The 24,666-nt window shown below is 43.9% G+C and overlaps 1 protein-coding gene across 1 annotated transcript in view; it reads left to right on the top strand.

Moving 5' to 3' along the window:
* The window catches only part of niban1a (niban apoptosis regulator 1a), a 182,494-nt gene that overhangs the window by 73,632 nt on the left and 84,196 nt on the right, over window positions 1–24,666 (top strand). Inside the window, exon 5 of the mRNA XM_041207805.1 lies at window positions 2,850–3,017. Coding sequence (XP_041063739.1) covers window positions 2,850–3,017 — 168 coding nt within the window. The remainder of the gene's footprint in view (window positions 1–2,849; window positions 3,018–24,666) is intronic.

The following is a 24,666-nucleotide window of genomic DNA, read 5'->3' as shown; positions in this document are numbered from 1 at the left end:
GCGAATGTGAAGTGCCCTCTCCACTGTGCCCCGGGACACTAGCTGATGTTACAATGCCCACTGAGGTGCTAGTATCTGCGCTGGTGCCTGCCCCGCAGGAATGGTGTGACACTTGAGGGCCCTCAGATGTGAGAGGGGGCATCTGCAGTTCCTCCTGGCAGCCATGCTCTGATGATGCTGAAATGAACAACAAGGACAGTCAATCAGTTAGCGTGCACACAGTGACACACATCATCCCTTTCCCCCTGGCTCTTTATGCGTTCAACCTTCCAGAACCAATGGAGACGAACATTGGTGGGGTGGCAAATAGTGAGGAGGATAGACTTACATTATAGGTGGATATAGATAGGCTGATCAGATGGGCTGATGAATGCCAAATGGAATATAATGTGAGATCATGCACTTGGGCAAGACAAACAAGGCACGGGAATACACGATGAATGGTCGGACCCTGAGAAGTTCCAAGGATCAGAGGGACCTTGATGTGCATGTTGACAGGCCCCTTAAGGTAGCGGGACAGGTGCGTAAGCTGTTTAAGAAGGCAAATGCCATACTTGCCTTTATTAGCCGAGGCATAGAATATAGGAGCAGGGAGGTAATGTTCCAAGTGCAGAAAACACTGCCTAGGCCACAGCTATAGTTCTGTGTGCAGTTCTGAAATGCGCTTCACAGGAGGGACGTGATTGGAGTGGAGAGAATGCAGAGGTCGTTTACCAGGATGATGCCTGGCCTACAGAGTTTGGCTTATGAGGAGGGAGAGCATAGACTGGGGTTATTTCCCCTGCAGCAGAGGAGATTGAAGGCTGACATGATTGAGGTGTGTAAACTTACGAGGGGCAAAGATAGGATTGACAGAAAGGAACTTTTCCCCTTGGTGGAGAGATCAGTAACCAGGTGATGTAGGTTTAAGGTAAGGGGCAGGAGGTTTATAGGGGATGTGATGAGCAACTTTTACACACGGAGTGTGTTGGGAATGTGGAACGCACTGCCCGAAAGGGTGGTAGATGCAGAAATCCTCCTAACATGTAATAAGTATTTGAATGTGCAGTTGTGATGCCATGGCATACAAGGCTATGGGCATACTGCTGGGAAATGGGATTAGAATAGTTAGGTACATGATTAACCCACGCATCCTCGATGGGCCAAAGGGCCTTTTCTGTGTTTTACGCCTCTGACTATCACTCTGTGACCGAGCAATGTTGCAACAATAACAAATTAAACAATTATCAGTGCTATGGTTGTTGGGAGGGCATTGCAGATCTCACTGTTGGCCTCAAATACCTGGCTGTTCCACCCCAGCCTCACCAACACCAGTTGACCTGGGTGCATGGCACCTTTCAAGCTCAAGGGCCTCTTGCTCGAAGTGGCTTAACATCAGGAAGTGGCCACCTCCAGCTCTCGAATGCTCCGACACATTATGAGCATTGTTCTCCTGAGAAAGAGAGAAGACCACTCATTGCAGAATTGCAGCAATGTTCATATGGACTCTGCATGCACACGCTGCACCCCAACGACAGTGGCCCATATCAGGCCCCCAGTGCCTCCCCTCTCCGCTACTGCTGATCAGTCACACACCTGCTCCCAACCCCCCCAATGGCCACCTTGGACACATGTTGCGTACATCACTTTAGGAACCACACAGTCTTTGCTCCCATAGCAAGGAAGCGCAACTATGTGCAGCATCGAGGGCAGCAGAGGCTCTTGGCCACGACACCTTGAGGCTCCCCTTCCCCCTTCTCATCACCATGAATAGGACATGAGTTGGAGTTCTGAGTATGCGCCTAGCTGCATCTCCTGCAGGTTGCCCCCCATTCTAGTCATGTGCGACTAAGAGCAACACATGGTGCAGGGGAGAACTCATCTCCTCATGAACCACTCAGGCTGATCTAAGCATGGGCACTATCTGCTTGCCCACCCAGCCTGGCCTGCTCAGCTGACCCCCTGTGGTGTACCTCGAACTGGCCATTGTCATCAGCCTACAGGAAGCTGCCAGGCTTTCTTTTAAGCAGACTGCCAGGCCGCCATTGGACCAAGCGGTCTGTGCACGCCCGCTGCCGCATGCACACTCCCTCTATCCATGGGAGTCGGCAAATACGCTGGGTGAGCCTTAATCAGCCCGTGTGAAATGGCGGCGCAGACCTGATCACGGGTGCCGACCAGGTCCATGCCCGCGCCCTCTTCCTCAACTCCCCCCACAAAATAGTAACTCTGTCCCTGGTGATCGTGAAAAGCATTCTATTTTATTCATGAGGAACGGTTCAAAAGTTAAGGAAAATTGAGTGGATTCTATCATGCAGGGTTGATTGTTGATGCCAGTTTAAGGCTTAGATGGCAAGTTGAAAATCCATACCCATGTCTTAGAAAATAGTTATTAATCTGCCATTCAAAGATTGAAGACATCGACATGTGGGCGTATGATAGACACAATATCCAGTTCAGATCACAAAGGGGTCCTATTGTTACATCGCAGGTTACACTATTGTATTATTAGATATTGGGTGCAGGTGAACTCACAAAAGTAAGAACCATAAAGTTCACATGGGAGTGAACTATCTAAAGCAGACCCCAGATGTGTAAATGGGGATATAAGTAATGTTTCCTGTAAGCTGTGCAGCTGCGTGATCATGCAGGAACCTGAAGGTTTTCATGCAGACCATGCACAAGTTGACCCCTTTAAATTACTGGTGTGTGTGGCCATATTAAAATGTTTAAAGGGCCCAAGCTCTGCACACTACAAGAAGTAATTAAAGGTTATGTTGGACATAAGTTACTGCTTTAGGTGATTAATAAATGGCCATTATATTTACTCTTCATCTCCTCATAACATCCATTCTGTGTTTATTTCTCAGCAACCAATGGGAAAGACGGTAATCAGAGCTTTCTCATTAACCACACCCAATACCCAGTGTACCTATGGCACCCTTACCGAAAGCATAGTTACTTCTGTTTTGAGAATGAAGAGGCGCAGCAGGAATTTGGGGCTGTTCTTAATGACTGTATCCGGCACCTCAATTATGGTAAGTTTGATGACATGAATTAAAATCTACTATGGGTCAAGACATTCTTGTAATCTTCTGAGCATCATAATCCTGCTGTCAGTGAAAATCAATAGGCTTGGTACACTCCAGAAAAGAAACGTTTTAGCTGGTTTTGTAGTATTTCAAAACAAACTCTAAATGTTGGTTAATGACAAATTATGCATTTTGTTGATTTTCTGTATTGGCGATCAAAGGTAAACTTCTGTCAAGGCGATGTGAGTCATTTTAATGAGGAAAATGGCATGAATTTCCAATGGCTATCGCATGTAAATATTAAATATCAGTGAGGCTGTGATGAGGTCATCAAAACTCATTTCTTTGACTGGAAAGTGAAACTTAAAATGTTATTTTAATTGAAAGGGGAAGGGAAGCTGTGCCTACTTTGAAAATGCCTCTCCAACTACGGAGATGTTCCCCTTTGAGGAGAGAATTTCCATCCGATGCCAATCAAAAACAAGTAGATTGCAGCTGAATTGTCGCCTTCTACGCTATATGATTCTATGATTCTAAAGCCAAAAGCAATCAGGTACTGATATATTTGGCTGAATTTTCATGAGCCTCATTATGGATTTTAAGCCTCATTATGCATTCTTGGCTCAGAGCCCAGGTATCCATTAGAATGCTGAAACACCTGAGCCCCAGAGAACATATTGCTTGATTAATAGCCCTGGCCATCTGATAGCTTCTGTCAATTGTACAATGTTTATTTACACAAGAGAAGGCGGTTTCAAGTGCTTGTAGTTTCAGCTATTGAAACCTTAAACTGTCTGGATGATAGACACTGTTTTTGGCCTGTACTAAAAAGGAGTTTTTTAAAGAAAGTGTTAGGTTATCAATGAATGACTTTTTAGAGCTTTTTTTTCTACACATCCTATTGTCAATATGAGATTCAGTGGTTCTATATGGCGTAAGTGGCGTGAATGAGCCTGGAAGTTCGATAACTTGGCATGGTGGGACATGAGGGACCATAGAAGTGGTTGAGGGCATAGCCTTGCATGGGGGACCTGAGGGGTCATGGGGGTGAGTGGGGTGCATTCCTTGGTATGGGGGGTATGAGGGCCTATTGGGGATAGATGGAAGGCATATCTTGACATGGGGACATGAGGGGCCATGGGGGAAGAGGAGGTCACAGGGATGGGACATAGGGAGTATGTGAGGGGTGAGGGCTAGAGAGCCTTACGTTTTTTCATTATAACTGGGATGAAGTCCCACAGTGCCAAGGTGGGCCTTTTAAACAGCCCTGCCCTGGCACCCACCAGCCTTTTTGGCTGCCTCCAAACTCTTGGCCCAACAGCAGTCTGCACCACCCACCACACCCCTACACGCACACACACACAAAAATGAAAACCCCATCTTTCCTGGCTCTTTCTTCCTAGGTGGGCGGGCTGAGCTGGGAATTTTCCCGACTCCCGGTATCCGGCTCAAGGATAAAAATCTAGCCCATCAAATCTGATAACAGCAATTGCTGCAAATACATCATGGGCAGAGAAGTGACTGGGAAATGAAACCTTTTTTGCACTATGATCCAGGTGAAACTATCATATGTACACCTCTGATAGAAAAGAGTGCACAGCCACTGTCTCAGAACGCAGTCCCAATATATTCTGAAGAGATACTTAAACTAGGGATTGGGAAAAAAATTGTTTTCTGCTGTGTATTTCTAGTATTTTCATTTTCAAAAAATTGGAACTATTTTCAATCCTGTTACTCTGATTTATTTTTGCCAGTGAGTTGGTCTGATGTAAGAGTCATGTGGTACAATTTTTTCCTGACTTTGCGATTAGAGGTTTCTAGCTGACTGTGCTGACACAAATAATATCACTGACAAGAGACATTAGTTTATTTTCCCAAGTGGTCCTAAAGCTCAAACAATAATAAAAATGTGCCACCAGGCACACTCTACATGCCGCAATGGGCATTGACTTCAACTCCTCAAAGAAGGACAAATGACTCATGCTGAACTACTATTCGGTGGGTCTAGTGGCCATTCTTCACATGTCAGATTAGGTAGTGAATGGGGGCAGGCAATTGAACTAAGGGGATACTACAGCTAAGTCTAATCCTGTAGCTATCAGCCATCCACATACATGTATTTTCCAGTGGGTGTCAATGGATAGTCAATATGAACCGGAGAGCCAGGCTGATTTTATCTTTATTCTTTGTGAGCTCAAGATTGAGGCCAAATGTGGGCTCACTCAGCTGCTGTCCCAGTCAACATCAGCCAACTCAGCGTCAGATTTGGGGTTGTCCTACATATGCTAAGGAGTAAAAGGCTGCTTATAGGATAGAATCTTTGAATAATATGAAAAATGGTTGCTGATAGATCATGTTGGCAGTGATGGAATATGAGCTGTCAGTCACTTTAACTCCCTGTACGCTCTACTTTCCCCAGTAGCCAATGAAAAAGAAAAGAAGCACGAGGCTTTAAAGAAGTGACAGACTCAGACAGAGAAGATAAGTTGCACATAGACAGACTTGTTTACAACAAGAACTTGTATTTATATAGCACTTTAAAGTAGTAAAACATCCTATAGGTCCTCCACAGGAGTGTAGTCAAACAAAATTTGACACCAAGCCACATAAGGACAGGTGACCAAAAACTTAGTCAAAGGGATAGGTTTTAAGAAATGACTTAAAGAAAGAGAGACAGAGGTGGAGAGGCAGAATATGGATTGACAGGTACCTGTGAGCTTTATAGTGCTTTGTGACTAAGACTTGCATGTTTTTTACTCTCATGTTAACACGGCAAGCAGCAGAGAGGAACTTAAAGTAATCAGTATAAGGTTCATATTCATTATTCTTTAATGGGATGTGGACATCGCTGGCAAGGCCACTATTTGTTGCCAATCTGTAGTTGCCCTTGAGAATGGGACTAAGAAGCGACAAATCTCCTGGGCCTCAAGACCTGCATCCTTGGGTTTTAAAAGAGGTAGTTGCAGCGTTAATGGGTGCGTTGGTTTTGATCTCTCAGAATTCTAGGGAAATTGTGTTTGACAAATATGTTGGAATTATTTGAGGATGTAACTAGGAGGATGGATAAGGGGGAACAGTGGATGTAGTGTATTTGAATTTTCAAAAACACTCACAATGGTGCACCCAAAAACTTATTACAAAAAACTAGGACTTAACATGGATTGGGGATTGGTTAATTGACAGAAAGCAGAGATAGAAATTAAAGGGACATTTTTGGGTTGGCAGGCTGTAACCAACAGGGTAGTGCAAGGATCAGTACTTGGACCTCAGCTATTTACAACCTATATTCACGGCTTAGATGAGGGGATTAAGTATAGCATATCAATGTTTGCTGATGATACAAAGTTAAGTGGGAAATTAGAGGTGAGGAGGAGCCAAAGAGGCTGCAGAGAGATACAGAAAGTTTGGGTGAGTGGGCAAAAACATGGCAGATAGAATGTAATGTGGTAAAGTGTGAAGTTATTTACCTGGATAGGAAAAATAAAAAAGAATTATATTTTTTGAAAGGTGAGAAACTGGGAAATGTTCGCCTTAAGAAGGCTCTGGATGCCCATGAATTATAAAAGTTAAAATGGAGGTACAGCAAGCAATTAGGAAGTAAAATGTTATATTAGCTTTTGTTACAAAGGAATTGGAGTATAAGGATGAAGAAGTCCTATTACAATTATATAGCGCATTGATAAGGAGCAGTGTGTGCAATTTTGGTTCCCTTACCTAAGGAGGGACATGCCTGCTCTAGATGGAGTGCAACAAAGGTTCACCAGCTGGTTCCTTAGAATGAGGGGATTTTCCTGTGAGGATAGGTTGAGTATTCTAGATCTGTATATCCTGGAGTTTAGTGGAATGAGAAGTGATCTAATTGAAACATAAAATTATTAAGGATCTTGACAGAATAGGTGCTGAATAATGTTTCCCTGGCTGGAGAATCTAGAACACGGCATCACAATCTCAGAATAAGGGGTTGGCCATTTAGGACTAAGATGAGAAGAAATTTCTGCAAGAAAGGGTTGTAAATTTTTGGAGTTCTCTACCCACAAAGAGCTGTGGTTGCTCAGTTGTTGAGTATATTCAAGACAGAGGTCACTAGATTTTGGGGTATTAAAGGAAGTAAGGGATATGGGAATAGTGTGGGAATGTGGAATTGAGGTAGATGATCAGCCATGAATGGTGGACAGTTTCAGAGCCTCAAATGGCTCCTGCCAGTATGTCTTATGTCCTTATAGTTGTGAACAAAAGATTGTGCCCGCGGCCAGAATTCTCCATCCAAAATCCATCCATTTGTGTCCACCTTATAATAGTTGTACTATGGCTGTGCCATTTGAACTCAATATAGGTTACATTAGGAAGAAAAATAATTTGGAATTATCTTAATTTCTTTGGGTTACTATCTGGCTGGTTTTCCACTGTTACAGATGTATTTGATCTAGGTTGAAAACTTTAACCTGTGGTGAGATGGGATTTTTTTAATATTGCACTATACTTTTCACACAAAAATTCAACAGTTTGATTGCAATGCACTTTGCTTTATAAAAATGTCACAAGGACAATTTATACAACATTGTGTTGACCTTACTGTCAATTTAACTGAATAATGACCTCCTTCAGCATGCACAAGTGAGCTGTTGTGAACTCCAGGGAAATCTACACCAGAGCAGGAGGGTCTGCCTTCTCCACCTGGGTCCTGACTGTACCTGCTGTGGCACTGTCAGATTATCCCTTAGTGAGTGAATTTAATGATCTATAATTGAGATTGAGGAGACAGTAAAGCATGGAAAATGTAACACATAGAGACAATTATAGAAGGTTTTGGATAACTGTGACCTGTAAAGGATGTCAGAAAATACATCAAAACGGCTCTTTGAATAATAGTGATGCCAAAGAAGCACAAGGTTCCGGTGCAACTGATCAAGAAAGATATTGTGAAGCTGCAAATTTAATGATGAGTGGCATTGTAAATTTGTTTAAAGAGTGCTAGACAAAACCCGATGATGTGAGTAGCATGCAATGCAAAATTTTCCAACCTTTGATTGGGATTGTGTCGTCAGCTTTAGGATCATTTTCCCCTTACAGAAGTCAGTAATGTCATATTTGTCACAATATTTTTTCAACATTGTGTTGCTTGTTTTCAGACAAAGAAGGAAAGCTTGCATAGGAACTATACAGGATGATGTTCTCCAGTTTAAACAGATAGTTACAACGTGAAATTTTGTTCTCCCCTTTGCATGCTGGAACTGCGTTTTAAGATTCAACTTTTTAAATTCAACTTTACTGATCATTTTTCTCCTGGGTAGACAACCTGTACTGCTTTAAGGCAGAGATATTATATTAACACTGAAATAGGCCTGATGCAGTCTGTATTAGCCAATCCAAACTGACTTTAATATCTTGTGTAAAAAGGAAACATTGTCAAATGAACCAGCTTTTGTTTACAATGATGAGCAATGGTTTTTTAGTTAACTGCTTATTACAGCAGGAACAGAATCTGCAGAGTAAGCACAATCTTTGGAGTTTATTAAAAGCAGTGCCAGGAAGGAAGGAGAAGATTTTAAAACATAAACATGTGTTGTTAAATCTGTTGGTTTTCTACCTGCTCAAGGTACAGGCTTCTGCCCAAGCTGTTTTCCTCAGTTTACCAGGTGTGTAAATAATATTTCTGGCAACTTGCCCATGAACAGAAGTAAGTTTAGCAACGTTTCCACAGGAGACGTTTGCAGTAATGAACAAAACATCTGGTACTTGATGTTTAGGCACTGCTGGCACTGGGCTGCAAGGTGGGTGGGAGCTGAAAACAGCCCCACCAGTTGGTGGGCCGGCTTCCCTGCTGTATCCCAACTCCCTGGGCCATTTTTTTGCAGAGTCAGGATAGGGAGGCAGCAGGACCACACACCTGCTCATGGCAGGTAGCTGGCATGGCTCATTAAGGGCCACTTAAGGCCAGTTAAAGGAGGCCAGTTGGAATTTTCCTGTCAACCTCCAGGTTCCCACTGGTACTAGGGTATACTAGGTTTAGGTGCATGCAGGCAGCTTCCCTGTGGTAGACTAGGGAGTCGGGGGGGTGGAGGGGGGTGGGGGTGGGAATCAGTGTTTCAGGCAGGCCTAGAGGCCCTCCCTGCATTCCTAGGTGCTGTAGCATTATCAGGCCACCCTCTAAAGGGGCTACCCCACCAGAGTGGTGGCCTGGCTGCAAAAGCCATTTTTAAATTTAAATTTTAAAATCATTGGACCAAGGACACCTCCATTTTGAAGTGTCTTCTCCCTCACTTATTTGCTATTGCAGCCTGCTGCTGCTCCCTGCAAGTAGGGCAGCCTCTGATTAACCCTGTGACTTCAAGAGCCCGTCCGCCAATCTTTAATTGAATGGTGAGCCTGCCCTCTGGCCATTAATTGGCTGTTGTGGGGAAAATCACATTGAGTGCCTGTTTTTTCCACACAGTGCAGGCTTCTGACCCACATCGCAGCATGACAATGGAGTTCAGAAACCCAGTGGGAATATCCTGCTCCTAATTTCTGCTTCCCATGCCTTCTAAAGTGCTACCTCTTTTCAAGATGATGAGTAATAAGATATTTCCTGACAAAAACAAGCCTGCAGGCATAATTTACTCATCCTTTTGAAACTCTAGGTTATAATCATTGGGAGTTGTATTTCCACACGGGTTCTCCCTGTCGGCCACTGTACCTTCAGCAGAAGATCCATGGAAGTCCCAGGGAAATGGTTGTTTAACCAGGGTTTGCACCAACCTTCTGCCAAATTCACAGGAGATGATTAGGAGAATTCACGTGGAAATGCAGCCCAGTGAATGTTGACTGTCAAGTAGCTACGATTTTAGCTTTTATCATTGATACGCAGCTGCATTCCTGAAGTGTGCCTTTTGAAAATCTTTGCTGAAATGAATGATTCATTTTCATATGGACTCGCAGTGGCATCATTCACAGTTGCAACAAATATCAGCCTGAGTAGGCGTTTTTTTCCCTTCCCCAGAGGATGACAAAGGAACCATTAATTCTTTCTTACTTTTGAATTACTAAAGGGCTGCTTATCACCCTTGTTGCACTGCACATTGGATACTCATGTCTTGCTGCATTTTTCCCTATTCCGGCCTCAAGCATGCAGTAGGATGTTGGCTAGTGTTAGTCCAGCATTCATTTTTGTGACCAGAGTAATATGGTCAGTGAATATTCGCTACCCTGCTCATCTTCAGTTAACTGCGGCAAAGTGGGAATTATGCTCAGCAGATGAACAGAAAACCTGACTCCTCTTCCTCACTCAGTGCCCCACAAAACCTGCCTTCCACTAGAGTTTCTGAGTTTGGCCAGTTCGAATGAAATAGCCGAGTACATGTGACAATACAGGGGCATCTGCAATACCCATTCGGTAGTGGTTCTCAAAAGCAGTATCTGGGTATAGGCAGGGGACTGGCTTAATAATTAGGTCAATTTTGAAATCAGCCACTTGAAAGGAAGGTGGCAGCCTTTTTATCTTCTGCTGTGTTTCAGGTACATGGCCTCAGCCTGGATCACCTCAGAGGGTACCAATTAACCTACTTCAGTGAGCTGAATGTCAGAATTTTGCCAGTGCAAGAGGCAAGAGCACTGGACAATCTGTCAGGCAGCACCAGACCAGGTCTTTGGTTAGTGGACACAATGTCTGTGCACTCCTAGCTCCACAGGAAACTCATGTGGCCCACTGTTCAGACCAGAGACCTGGTGTTACCAGTTCCAACAATTTATAGCCCAACCTGGGGTCACCACTAGGACCTCACCAGAGTGTTGCCAATTCCGAGGAAATCTGGGGCTATCACCTCTTGAAGATTGCTTAAATTATTTTCTTTTGGTACTGGCCACAGCCACCATAATGGCCTCCCTTCTTTTTCAAGGGGCCTTCTATTATTTTCCAGCGATTGAAAGGAGCTGATAGGTACCTTGGCTCAGGAGAAAATGTGTGGGTAATACTGAACGTGGGTGAGTCAAATTCTATGCCTGAGCTTAAGCATACACATATAGAGGTCAGTTAACCCCTTTTAGAAATGAATAATTTTAATAGATATTGCCTTGTTGCACCGGAACACAAAGCATGCAAAAGCACTATACTGATCAATCTACAAGAGGCAGTAGTTTTTAAAATTCCTGTTTTGTATCCTCTGCACTCCTGCATCACATTTGCAAACAACTGAAAAGATTGAGACGGTCCTGTGGACCTCATCTCAAACATGGACACACTCCCACAAATGTTGAAGCGCTCCTAGAGGATCTCCTCTTCTGGGGGAATGGAATAGTAATCCGCCCAAAGGCATCTCATTGCTCATTTCTCCACGTCTCACCATTCTGCACTTTCCTCTTCAGTTGCTCCTAAGAGCCTGCCATGAGCAATATAACTATGGAAAAAAGTACATGAGGTGGTTTGCTGTTGCCTTCTTAATGTTTGTTTAAAGAGAACTTAAGTCCTGTTCCTGATGGATTCTCCCCCTGTAAGCAGCTATTATCCTTCCAGGTTCTAGCTCTTTCGCCATCACCACAGAAAATTCACTGGTTCCGCCGTTGGCCATGGCTTATAACACTGGGCACAAGACCCTTACCTGGGCCTTGAATGACTCATATAAGGACAGAGGTGACCACCCACTGAGATGTCAGATGATCCTGCTGCCCGACCTGGGGGCTTATTAGTCTAAATTTCTAACAGAAGGTGTCAGCTATCCATAGAGAACAGTACTATCATTGCATTTTTTTCTCAGTATATGGAAAAATAACAAAAAATAGCTAATAAATCAAGAAAAACAGAAATCACACAATAGATGGATGGAAGTAGGCCTTGAGAGCCCTTGAAATCCTCTTGAGACACCCCAGGGCCTGGGAATCCATTTTGAAAATCTGTGTTACAAGGGAATCCAGAACACAAAATTGGATCTGTGGAACAGTGGTGGACAATGTAATATGCCAGGTTGTGGCCCTGTCATCACCAATTTTCCATGCATCAAGTTTAGACTCTTGTCCGTGCCTTGATGATCGGGGGATAGGCATTCAACCATAGAAAAGGACGGAAACTCTGAGGGAGGATTACCTCAGGTTATCCACCTACACCTGAGAGCTAACAGGAGGAGGTCACCTCAACCGCGGGCTGATTCCTGGCCAGGGCACATGTGAGCTTTGGAGAAACTTGGAAGGAATCTGGGTTGAGTTAGGAGGAATGTGGGAAAATAGGAAAAGGAAAGGAACTTACTTGGCATGTGGTGAAATTAGGTTTTCAAGCTGCAAAACAAGAGGGAAATAAAGCAATTTTCATAATTAGAGTGAACAGCTATTGCGTGATAAATAAGCCACACATTGTTAAGCAACATAAAACTTACTTAAGCTGCTATTTACAATCTATTACTCATGCCTAACATACCACCAGTTTGACAGACTCAGCCTGCATCCTGTCTGACATCATTTCCTGGCAGCATGTCAGTTTGCGGTAAACAGCTTTTCAATACAAACCAAAGAAAGATGTAGCAGGAGTTTTCTTTTATGCAAATCTAATCTTGAAAACTGGAATTTAAAACCATTTTGTTTTTAATTTCTCTGCTGTTTTTTGGTCCTGCACACATCCAGTGGCTGAAAGGCTGAACGTAATAATAACAGGTCTGTTGTTGCTGATCTTCATTCTTCCAATAGGAACTGCTCACGAGGGAAGAAAAGAACTTCCCCAATGTGTATGTGAATGAAACTTATTTGAGAAGATATACACTACTTTAAAAATATCATAGAATTTTCTACTCCACCTACTGTTTTCAGCCACCCCCTCCAGAAACTGCTAAGGAAACATGATTGGAGGAGAGGGGCTACCTGTGTCCCATTGTGGCTTCATTCATTTTCACTCCGGGTGGGTGATAGAGTCGGGCCTACTGACCCTGGAAGCAATTGTAGGCAACCGCTGGGGCAGGCAAGTGCCAAAGCAGGCTGGTTAGAAGGCCTACCTCAGTTCTCTGAGATCTTGTCCCAGTTGTTTTAGAATCTGTTAGGCCCTCTGACCCTCACACTCATGTCTACCCCCTCATGACTCCTCCATGCCAGCCATCTGCCCCATGCTCCCTCATACTCCCCATGATACCTCCATGCTAACACATAGCCCCACCTAACCCCATGCTCTCTCATGCCCCCATGTCAATTCATGCCCCCCACCCACCCTATTACCCTCTCATACCTCCTGCCACCTCCATATCCACCCTTCCAGTATCCACCATGGGCAGACATCAGGAACCATATGGAGATTTTTTAAAAAATCTCAAACAATCTTATACAACTCTCACTCATAACACTTCAGAGCAAAAAATCTCCCATTCATGAAACCTATTCCAAGGTTTTAAATCTCAAGTGTTCAATCTCTTATTAAAAACAAACTTCTGTTCAGTAGGCACATCAAAGAGAGCTCATCCTTTAATAGTCTCCTTAAACTGTCAATCCAACTGTGATCTCAGGGCCCCCGTTGAGATAATTGTAGATTTTGAAACTCAGCCAAGCATTCATAATGACATTATACTAGCCCTTCAGAATGTCAATGATTTACTCTATTGAAATTGCGTAAACAGGTGGCAATTTTTTTTCTAACCCACACCAGATGGCCTGTCTTTCAAAGCAGTCCAGCAGACATTTTTTTGACTCACACTGACAGCTTAAGCCTGATGTTTTTTAAATTCAAAGAGCAGGGTAATTAAAAAGCTTCAGATCATGACACTTAAACAGACCTTATCCACCATTCAAGAGGGTTTACGCCTACTCCCATCAATTTGAGATTCCCAGATTGCAGGTTACAGCCCTTGGAACAGCCAAAATGGGATCTGTTTAAACTCAGCACTAAGTTCAAATGGCCCGTTGAGTTCAGGTTTCCCGCCTGTGTGAATCACACCCTGCCCCCTTCTTTCTGCTGGCAAAAATGGGACCCGTCAGAAATTGGACCTGTAAGAAATAGGGGTGGGGCTTCCACATCAGGGTTCTACACACCTGTTTTAAAGGTCTCCAGAGTCTGCCCAACTCTGCATGAAACTGGCCCAAAGCATTTGATGCATCTCATGGTCTTATCCCAATCCAAAAGAAGTGTTATTATGTAATTTCTCATTTCTTTGATGGCTCCTTCCCTCTCCCAGTTTCCTTCCATTTACAATGAAGTGCTGAAGGGGTGCTGAACTGTAGAGGTGCCACCTTTTGGTTGAGCTGTTAAACTGCTGGCCTATCTGCTGTCTCTGATAAATGTAAAAGATCTTGTGGTACTATTTGAAGAACAGTAAACCTTGCAGGCTTTCCCTACTAGCTGACTGCATTAGGAGAGTCCAAATTTCGGCTGGCCACTTTAACTGATCTTCCAGCTTCTCCAAGGAGGTGAAGAATGTTGTTATCTTCAAAGTTGGGTATTAATCGGGAATACTTTAAGAAATGAAAGCTTATTGTTCAGCCAGGATTATTTGAATTACCAGCAGCTTTCCCACTAGGTAAAGACAATTTCTCCCTAGCTATTTCAACCTGTCTTATTTCCCTATCCTTTTGTGCTTGCAATTCCTTCTCAGGCTTCTCCAGTTGGAAGACTTGCTCCTGTTCTCTTTCTCCTGGGACTCTCTCTCTATCACTCTCTCTGTCTCTCTCTCTGTTTCCCTGAGTTCCTTTTCTCTCTCTTTTGCCTGGAATTCTAACTCCAGCTTCCACTCTTCTGTGGAATTTTCCTCAGGTAACCTGGTCTATTTCAGATTGTATAGCCTGAATTTTCAGCTCGGTGGGCAGGCCTGGGATCAGTTGGGAAATGGACCGCTGACCGCTGACCGCGATCGTCCCCTGACTGCGATTTTACACTGGCTCACCAATTAATGGCCAGCCAGCTGAAAAGCTCAGTGCTGCCAGGGTGGCCGTGGGAGGAGGGTGGGCGATGACGTCAACGCGGGCATGGGCCAGCGCTGACAGAAAGCTCCCTGAAGGCAGAGAGCTGCCTCAGGGAGCTGAAGACCCGAAACAGCTGAAAAAAATGTCCATGCATCATAATCGGCCACCTGAAAATTTAGCTAATGAAAATGCTGTCCACAGAAATTTGTTTATATTTCATTTCACCACGGAAATCTCACTCCGCCTGTGGATGAGATTTGATGAAAAATGCAAAGGCCGCCTGGTCTATTTGCCCGTCCGCCAACTGGATGATTGAACGGGCTATGTAAAATGACAGACAATTTTGCGGTTAATGGGGTGCACTTCCGATTTTAGCGCACACCCACTGACCAAAATATCGCGCAAGCACGGGATGACATCGGAACGATGTCATCTCGCATCATTTCACACCTGATTGGGTTGGGCACATACCCGCCCGTGAGGTCTAAAATTCAGCCCAATATCTTCTGCCAGTTCCAATTCTGGAGTGAGGGAAAGATGTTCTGCCAGTACCTTTAGCACCTCGGGCCTTTTCACCTTTTGCTTTATACTAAGTTCCACCTGCTTAGCTAGTGCTTTCGGCTGTTCAATTGTTAGGGTTACTTATGCCAATTTAAATCCTCCTGTTCTACAAATGATTTCACATCAACGCTAGTCATTCTACTTTCTAGTGTTAATACTCGAAGCCTGCTGTGGTTGTTTTGTTTTAAAGACACAATTTCTGCTATTGAACTTTCCCTTTTGTTTCCAATTTGTGCTTTTAATGGCAGATTCAGTTTGTTTTAGTTCAGGTTGTTCAGATTTTGGATGCAACACCCAATTCTGTTATGGACAGGGTCGGTAGAGAACTGAACCCCTTGTACCCTTTCCCTTGCTGTCCACAATCACTGTGGAATTTTGGAGATGAAGAGGTGTGTATTTCTTAGTAGTGGTTAATTTAAATAACAGCAACAAACTTTCATGAGTTTGAATAAAGAAGATTATTTATTCACACATCCAGCCCTAAAGTCTAAGCGCTATGTCAATCACTGAGCATTCACATGCAAACACACTCACACATGTTTGAGAAAAAAATACAGATAAAGAGAATAGGACACTTTTAAAAGTTGTAAACAAAAGAATAGTTCATAGTTCACATATCTGGCTTATTGAAGGAGAACAGTCATTGTGGGCTTGGAAAAGGAAGAAGTCTTTTTCACTCTTGAATTGTAGTTTAGATGAGTTCAAATAGCTAGAGTTGGATATCAGGATTATTGTAAGATTCCCTCAAAAAGATGAATGTGCAGCAGGCCACAAAGTTTGGCACTCATAGTTTTCATACCAGGTGGTCAAATTTTGTCTCAGGTAGTCTGAGATTTAGGAATCGGCTTGGGAGGCTTTATAAGATGTAACAGCCTCCAAGTTTAAAAAAGCTTTGGTGTTACTGCCTTGGTCTGCAGCTGATACTTAGTGATTGTGTGCTTTGCAGACTGCCCAAGTTTCTCTGGGTGTTCAGATAATAAGGAATTTTGGGATCAGAAGCCAGTTTTAGTCTTATGATCAACTATTATTATCCACACACAATGGTTTAAAGCTGAAAGCCATTGCAATACAATGATGATAGATGATTCCCTTTCACACCACTTGTGGTTAACTAGTTTTCTGAAGTTTTCTTTCATTAAGTTGCAAACTTGGAGGTGTGGAGCCTGGAAGCCTATTGATTCTAAGTTTGGAGTAAACTTCAAACGATGGCAGGTGTGAATTCCACAGAGGGGTCCTGTCTGGTTATGTCCATTCAAGAGGTGGGGGCGTAATTCAACTGGGAGCTTCCAGGAACTTGAGAGAGTCTGCATTGAAGTTGCAAAGCTCACCTGAGCTTGGCAGCCACCTTAGTCACCTTGTAAAAGTAAACGATTGTTCCAAAAGCTTTCATACAAGCACAGTCCATGTTTGAAGTTACAAATAGGAATGCCTTCACTGACCATGAAAGTGTGATGAAGGTAGGTCCACACCATTGTTAGATAGGGAGTGCCGGGAATTTGACCCAGTGATGTTAAAGGAACAGCAATATAATTCCAGGTCAGGATAGTGTGTGAATTGGAGGGGAACTTGAGAGGTGCATTGAAGAAGCCTTGGTGAGCTGCTTCTGTGCATCTTGCAGATGGTATATACTGCATCCACAGTGCATGCATGGTGGATGCAGTTAATGTAGTAAGGTGGTGGATGAGGTGCCGAACAAATGGGCTGCTTTGGCTTGTATGGTATCATTTGGGTATCATTTGAGTATCTTTGGAACTGTACTCATTCAGGCAATGGAGAGTGTTCCATCACATGCCTAACTTGTGCCTTGTTGATGGTGGACAGGCTTTGGGGAGTCAGGAGATAAGTCAGTCACCACCGACTTCCCAGCTTCTGACCTGCTCTTGTAGGGACAGTATTATTTAGTGGCTTGTCAAATTTCTGGTCAATGGTAAGCCCCAAGATGTTGATGGTGGAAGATTTTGTGATGGGTAATGCTGTTGAATGTCAAAGCAAGGTAATTAGATTCTCTCTTTTGGAAATGGCCATTGCCTGGCACTTGTTTGCTGCGAATATTCCTTGTCATTTATCAGCCCAAGCCTGAATGTTGTCCAGGACTTGCTGCCTGCAGGCACAGACTGCTTCAGTATCTGAGGAGTCGCAAATGGTGCTGAACATTATGCAATCATCAGTGAACATCCCCACTTCTGACCTTATGGTGGAGGAAAGATCATTGATGAAGTAGCTGAAGATCATTGGATCTAGGACACTACCCTGAGGAACTCCTGTTGGGAAGTTCTGATGCTGAGATAGTTGGCCTCCAGCAACTGCAGCCATCTTCCTTTGTTCTAGGTATGACTCCAACCAGTGGAGAGTTTCCCCCCAATTTCCATAGACTTAAATTTTGCAAGGGCTCCTTGACTTGGTCAAATGCTGCCTTGATGTCAAGAGCAATCACACTCAATTCAACTCTGCAATTCAGCTATTGTATCTGTTTGGACCAAGGCCGTAATGAGGTCTGGAACCAAGTGGTCCTGGCAGAACCCAAATTAGGTATAGGTGAGGAGCTTATTGCCAAGTAAGTGCTGCTTGGTAGCACCATTGATGATCATCTATCACTTTGCTGATGTTTGAGAATTGGTGGATGGGACAATAATTGGCTGAAGCCTGACATTTGTGATGGTGGGAACCTCAGAAGCAGGCCAAAATGGATCATCCACTCGGTACCTCTGGTTGAAATGTTTGTTAACATTTCAGCCTTGTCTTTTGCACTGACACTGACACTGCACTGGGCTGCACCATCATTGAGGATGGGAATGTCTGTGGAACTTCCTCCTGTTAGTTGTTTAATTGCCCACCATCATTTTTGGCTGGATGTAGCAGGGTTTTAATATGATCTGCTGATTATGGAATCATATATCTCTGCAAATAGAATGTTGTTTTCACTGTTTATCATGCATGTAGTCCTGTGTTGTAGTTTTACCAGGATGGCACCTCATTTTTAGGTATGCCTGCTGCTGCTCTTGGCATGCTCCCTCCACGGTTACTCTGGCTTACTTGGCTTTATGGTAATAGTGAAGTGAAGGATATGCTGGGCACGAGCTTAAAGATTGTGGTGTAATACAATTCCGCTACTTCTGATGACCCACAGTACCTCCTATTGCTCAGTTTTAAGCTGCTCGATCTGTTCTGAGTCTATCTCATTTAGCACTGTGGTAGTGCCATGCAGCGCAACAGGGGGCTGTCCTCAATGTGAATATAGGGCTTCTTCTCCACAAGAACTGTACAGTGGTCACTCCTGCCAATACTGTTATGGACCAGTGGATTTAATATATTTGGATTTCCAAAAGGCGTTTGATAAGGTAGCAAGCATAAGGCTACTTAATAAGAGCCCATGGTGTTGGGGATGGTATATTAGCAAAGATAGAGGATTGGTTAACTAATAGAAGACAAAGAGTTGGGATAAGGGGGCATTTTCAGGATGGCAACCTGTAACTAGTGAAGTTCCACTGGGGTCAGTGCTGAGGTCACAATTATTTAGAATATATAATAATGACTTGGATGTGGGAAGTGAATGTACTATCGCCAAGTTTGCGGATGACACAAAAATAGGTGGGAAGGCGAGTGGTGAGGATGACACAAAGAGTTTACGAAGGGATATAGACAGGTTAAGTGAGTGGGCAAAAACTTGGCAAATGGAATATAATGGGGAAAATGTGAGGTTATGCATTTTGGCAGAAAGAATAGAGGAGCTGCATATTATTTAACTGGAGAAAGACTGCAGAAAGCTGCAAAACAGAGGGGGATTTGGGGGTCCTTGTTCATGAATCACAGAAAGCTAACATACAAGTTCATGACGTAATAGGGAAGGCAAATGGAATGTTGACCTCAAGGGGAATGGAGTATAAAAATAGGAAGGTCTTGCTAAAACAATACAAGGCACTAGTTAGACCATATGTAGAATACTGTGAACAGTTTTGGTCCCCTTATCTAAGGAAGGATATACTGGCATTGGAGGCAGTCCAGAGAAGGTTCACTAGGTTGATCCCGGGTATGGAGGGATTTTCTTATGTGGAGAGATTAAGTAGGTTGGGCCTGTACTCACTGGCATTTAGGGGGAGAATATTCTCCCCATCAGGTGGGCCAGTCCAGAGTGAGCATGCAGCCGATTGTGGGCACTGAGCCGATTGCCACCCACGATTGGCTGCACGCCGCCATTTTACATGGGCGCGCCAATTAAGGTGCGCCCGAGCAGAGTGAGGAGGGAGATTCGGGGCCTGCGCTAGTGCAGAAATCTCCCTGAGCCAGCTCTGTGCCTCAGGGAGATTAAGCTCAGTTCAAAAGATACTTAAAGTAAAAATAAAAATTATTCAGACATGTCCCCTCATGTGACAGTGTCACATGAGCTGGGACATGTTTATGAATTTTAATAAACTTTTAAATTTAATTTATAAACCCTTCATGAAGCCTCATGCTGCCCGTGGATGAAGTTTCATCAGAAATATGAAGGCTGCCTGGTCTCTTCGCCTGCCCGCCAACCTTAAGGTTGGACGGGCAGCCCAGGCAATCACTTTAATTAGGTAATTAATGGCCTTAACAGGCCCTTGACAGTTTGGCAGGTGCACAACTGACTCTGGTGCGCACCCGCTGAACTGAAGATCAGAATGACGCATGGTAACGTCAGGACGCACGCCCGACGTCACCGCATGTCATTTTATGCATTGGCATACGGGGGCCTGCCCCCACATGCCGGATGAAAGATTCTAGCCCAGGAGAATGAGCCTTATTCAAACATATAAAATTTTTAGGGGGCTTAGGGACAGGGTAGATTCTGAGAGGTTATTTCCCCTTGTGGGCGAGTCTAGGACCAGAGGGCACAATCTGAGAGTAAGGGGTCACACATTTAAGACAGAGGTGAAGAGGAATTTCTTCTCTGAGGGAAGTGAACCTGTGGAATTCTTTACCACAGAGGGCTGTAGAGGCTGGATCCTTAAGTATGTTCAAGGCTGAGATAGACAGTAAGGGAATCAAGGGTTATGGGGAAAAGTCAGGAAAGTGGATTTGAGGATTATCAGATCAGCCATGATCTCATTGAATGGCAGAGCAGACTCGTTGGGCCAAATGGCTTACTTCTGCTCCTACATCTTATGGTCTTATGGACAGATTCATTTGCAACAGGTAGATAGGTGAGGATGAAGTAAAGTGGTTTTTCCTTGCATTGGCCTCCATCATCTGCAACAAGCCAAATGTGGCAGCTATATCCTTTAGGACCCAGCCAGTTTGGTTACTAATGATGTTATCGAACCATTCTTGGCAATGGACATTGAAATCCATCACACAGAGTACATTCTGTGTCCTTGTAACCCTCAGTGCTTCTTGTAAATGGTGTTCAATATGAAGGAGTACTGATTCATCAGCTGATGGGAGGCTGCTTCAGCAGGAGGTATCCTTGCCTATGCTAGACTTGATGCCATAAGACTTCATAGAGTCTGGAGTCAATGTTGAGGATTCTCAAGATTGCTTGGCTTACTTACAGTCTTTTGTAGCAATTTGAGAGGCTTGCTAGGCCATTTTGAAAAGCAATTAAGAGTCAATTTTCTCCTGAATGTAAACCACTGTACTGCCACATCTGGTGGGTCAGTCCTGCCAGTGACTGAGGATATATCTATATATGATGATGGAGGAATCTGAGACATTGGCTATAATGATACCGTGAGTATGTCTGTGACAGGCTGTTGCTTGACTAGCCTATGGAAAAGCTGTCTCCCAATTGTGGCGGCAGTCCCCACATGTTAATGAGGACTTTACACAGTTGATTAGGACTGGGTATGCCTTTGGTATGTCCGAATCCTGCGCCTAAGTCATTGCTGAGTGGTCCATCTCATCTTATTATAGTTTTTTGTTGTAATTTGATACAATTCGGTGGACAGTTAAGAGTCAACCACATTTGCAAATAGGATAATGCACAGAAGCAGAAACAAATAGTGTGATATATGACCTACAGGATCCATGGGCAAAATTTTTATCTCGGCAGGCAGGCGCCTGACTCGCTCGAGCGTAATATGACGTGCATTTACCTCAAGCGAGCGTCCTGGCGTCAATGCGCAGTCGCATGCTATTTCGGTCGGTGGGTGCACGCCGGAATCGGCAGCCCGTTAAGGCCACTAACAAGATAATTAAAATAAAATTTTCACTGTCCGTCCAACCTTACGGTTAGCAGGTGAAAAGGCCAAGTGGCCTTTGCACATTTTAGGAAAACTCATCCACGGGCGGGATAAATTTTTCAAGCAAATAAATTTTTTTAAATGTAATTAATAACATGCCCCTACATGTTTTATAACATTTTTCAGTTCTTTACTTGTTAAAAAACTCTATCTCCTTGAGGCAGCTCTGTGCCTCAGGGAGATTATCAGGCGCTCACTGGCGCTCATATGCGATGTTCACGCTCACCCTGCTCGGACTTCCCTCCCCCCTTCAGCCTGCACAGGCAGCGCTGAGCACTGCTGCTCGTGTTTCACGCTGGTGGTTTATGACATAGCAGTTGGTAAAGGCTGAGTTATTTAAAATCCCAGAGGGAAACTTTAAACAACTGTCAAAACCTATATTTTCAATTGGTATGTTTGAGATGCAGCTCTGAATTCAGAACTGGAACCACCAAGCCTCCAGAGGTTTTTTATATAAATTAAATTAAACATGTATTAATTTAACTAGGAATTAAACACATACATATGTCTACAAATTACAACCATAATAACTTTTAAACAAATTGCCAAATTAATCACATCTAGGGAAATCTTCACCAAGGGAACAATAACCCATAGGGCAGAATTTTGCCCTTGATGGGCGTGCAGGCCCTGCCTGCTTGGCCGTGGGCGGGCAGCCAATCGCCACTGCCGAAACGGGCCGCGCTGCCAATTTGAGTGGGCGGGCCAATTAAGGCCCACCCAGCAGGCCACCCGATGGTAAATGCTATGTGCTTCTTTTGTTGGGGGGGAAGGGATTCCCCAGCTGTCAAAGTGCACACTTTTGTGCATGCGTGTGAAAGAGTGCACAGCTTCCTGAGACTAAATGCTGCCTCAGGGAGAGCGCTGACAGTTTTATAAACTTAAAAAATAGAAAAATAAGAAAATTATTTACATGTCCCCCTCATGTCACAATGTCACACAAGATGGGACATGTTAATAAATATCACAAAGTTTATTAAAGTTTTTTAAAACAGACTTTTTTTCGAAAAATATACTTTATTCATAAAATATCTGGAAGAACATTCCAAAACATTTCAAAATCACCATCACAAAAGTACAATCAGATTCAACTTTTACACATGGATCATACATCAATACAATCAATGAATATTACAATCATTTCAATATGGTCCAGAAACATGATAGGGTCCCCCTTGTCCTCACTTATCACCCCACCAGCCTCCACATTCAAAGGATCATCCTCCACCATTTCTGCCAACTCCAGCATGATGCCACCACCAAACACATCTTCCCTTCACCCACCCCTGTCGGCATTCCGTAGGGTTCGCTCCCTCCGGGACACCCTGGTCCACTCCTCCATCACCCCCTACTCCTCAACCCCCACCTATGGCACCACCCCATGCCCACGCAAAAGATGTAACACCTGCCCCTTCACTTCCTCTCTCCTCACCGTCCAAGGGCCCAAACACTCCTTTCAAGCGAAGCAGCATTTCACTTGCATTTCCCCCAACTTAGTCTACCGTATTCGTTGCTCCCAATGTGGTCTCCTCTACGTTGGAGAGACCAAACATAAACTGGGCGACCGCTTTGCAGAACACCTGCAGTCTGTTCGCAAGAATGACCCAAACCTCCCTGTCACTTGCCATTTTAACACTCCACCCTGCTCTCTTGCCCACATGTCTGTCCTTGGCTTGCTGCATTGTTCCAGTGAAGCTCAACGCAAACTGGAGGAACAACACCTCATCTTCCGACTAGGCACTTTACAGCCTTCCGGACTGAATATTGAATTCAACATCTTTAGGTCTTGAACTCCCTCCTCCATCCCCACCCCCTTTCTGTTTCTTCCCCCTTCCTTTTGTTTTTTCCAATAAATTATATAGATTCTTCTTTTCCCACCTATTTCCATTATTTTTAAATATTTTTAAATCTTTTATGCTCCCCCCACCCCCACTAGAGCTATACCTTAATTTCCCAACCATCCATTCTTAATTAGCACATTCATTTAGATATATATCACCAACTTCAACACCAATGTGTTCTTTTGTTCTGTTGTCTGTGACATCTTTTGATGATCTGCTTCTATTACTGCTTGCTTGTCCCTACAACCACATCCACCCCTCCACTTCTCTCCCCCACCCAAAGCCACCCCCGCCCGCCCCCCCCCCACACACACACACACACACACACACACACACACACACACCTTAAACTAGCTTATATTTCACCCCTTCCTTGGATTCACCTAGTTCTGTTGAAGGGTCATGAGGACTCAAAATGTCAACTCTTTTCTTCTCTGCCGATGCTGCCAGACCTGCTGAGTTTTTCCAGGTAATTCTGTTTTTGTTTTTATCAATATGGTCAATGCAGACAATCAGACAATGGTATTGGAGTTATCGACATACATCATGATGCACTCTGAGATGCTTCAATACAATTATAATACAATTAGTATTCACTGCATACATTCATTTCGAGCTGTAAAACAGACATGAAACCTCATCCTGCCAGTGGATGAGGTTTCATGTTTTTTCAGAAGCCCTCTGGGGCTCCTGGCCTGCCCACCAGCCTTAAGGTTGGATGGGCAGGGCCTTTAATTGGCTTAATTAGCCTCAGTTGGCTTTTGACAGGTCGGCGGGCGGACAGCTGATTTCGCTGACCACCTGCCTTCCTGAATATTTAAATGGGGCAGGCCCTGCCCCCAACTCACCGATGGAAAAATTCTGGCCATAGACTTAAATAGACACCAGGCAAAACACATTTTATCTTACGAATTTAGAATGAGGTTCCTTTCAATTTGGTTCCTTCACACAGTTGTAGGCTTACAGGTGGCATGCCCCTGACTTGCACACACAAAACCCTGTTCTGTATATACCTAGCCTTCCCTTTGAATGCAAATTCTCATTGTATCACCAGACCCTTTGAACTCCACCTTTTCTAACAATGAAACCTCTATCATAATACCAAATTTATTAGTAATATAACATTTTGCTTGGTGTCTCCTAGATAGGTGCAAAATTTCATCCCCCGTCTTGGAATGGTATATTCAACAAAATGCAAATGTACCCTCAATC

The sequence above is a fragment of the Carcharodon carcharias genome, chromosome 16 (assembly GCF_017639515.1).
Source record: "Carcharodon carcharias isolate sCarCar2 chromosome 16, sCarCar2.pri, whole genome shotgun sequence".
Lineage (NCBI taxonomy): Eukaryota > Metazoa > Chordata > Chondrichthyes > Lamniformes > Lamnidae > Carcharodon > Carcharodon carcharias.
The sequence above is the reverse complement of the archived record's forward strand: the minus strand, read 5'-3'. Positions and strand labels throughout refer to the sequence as shown.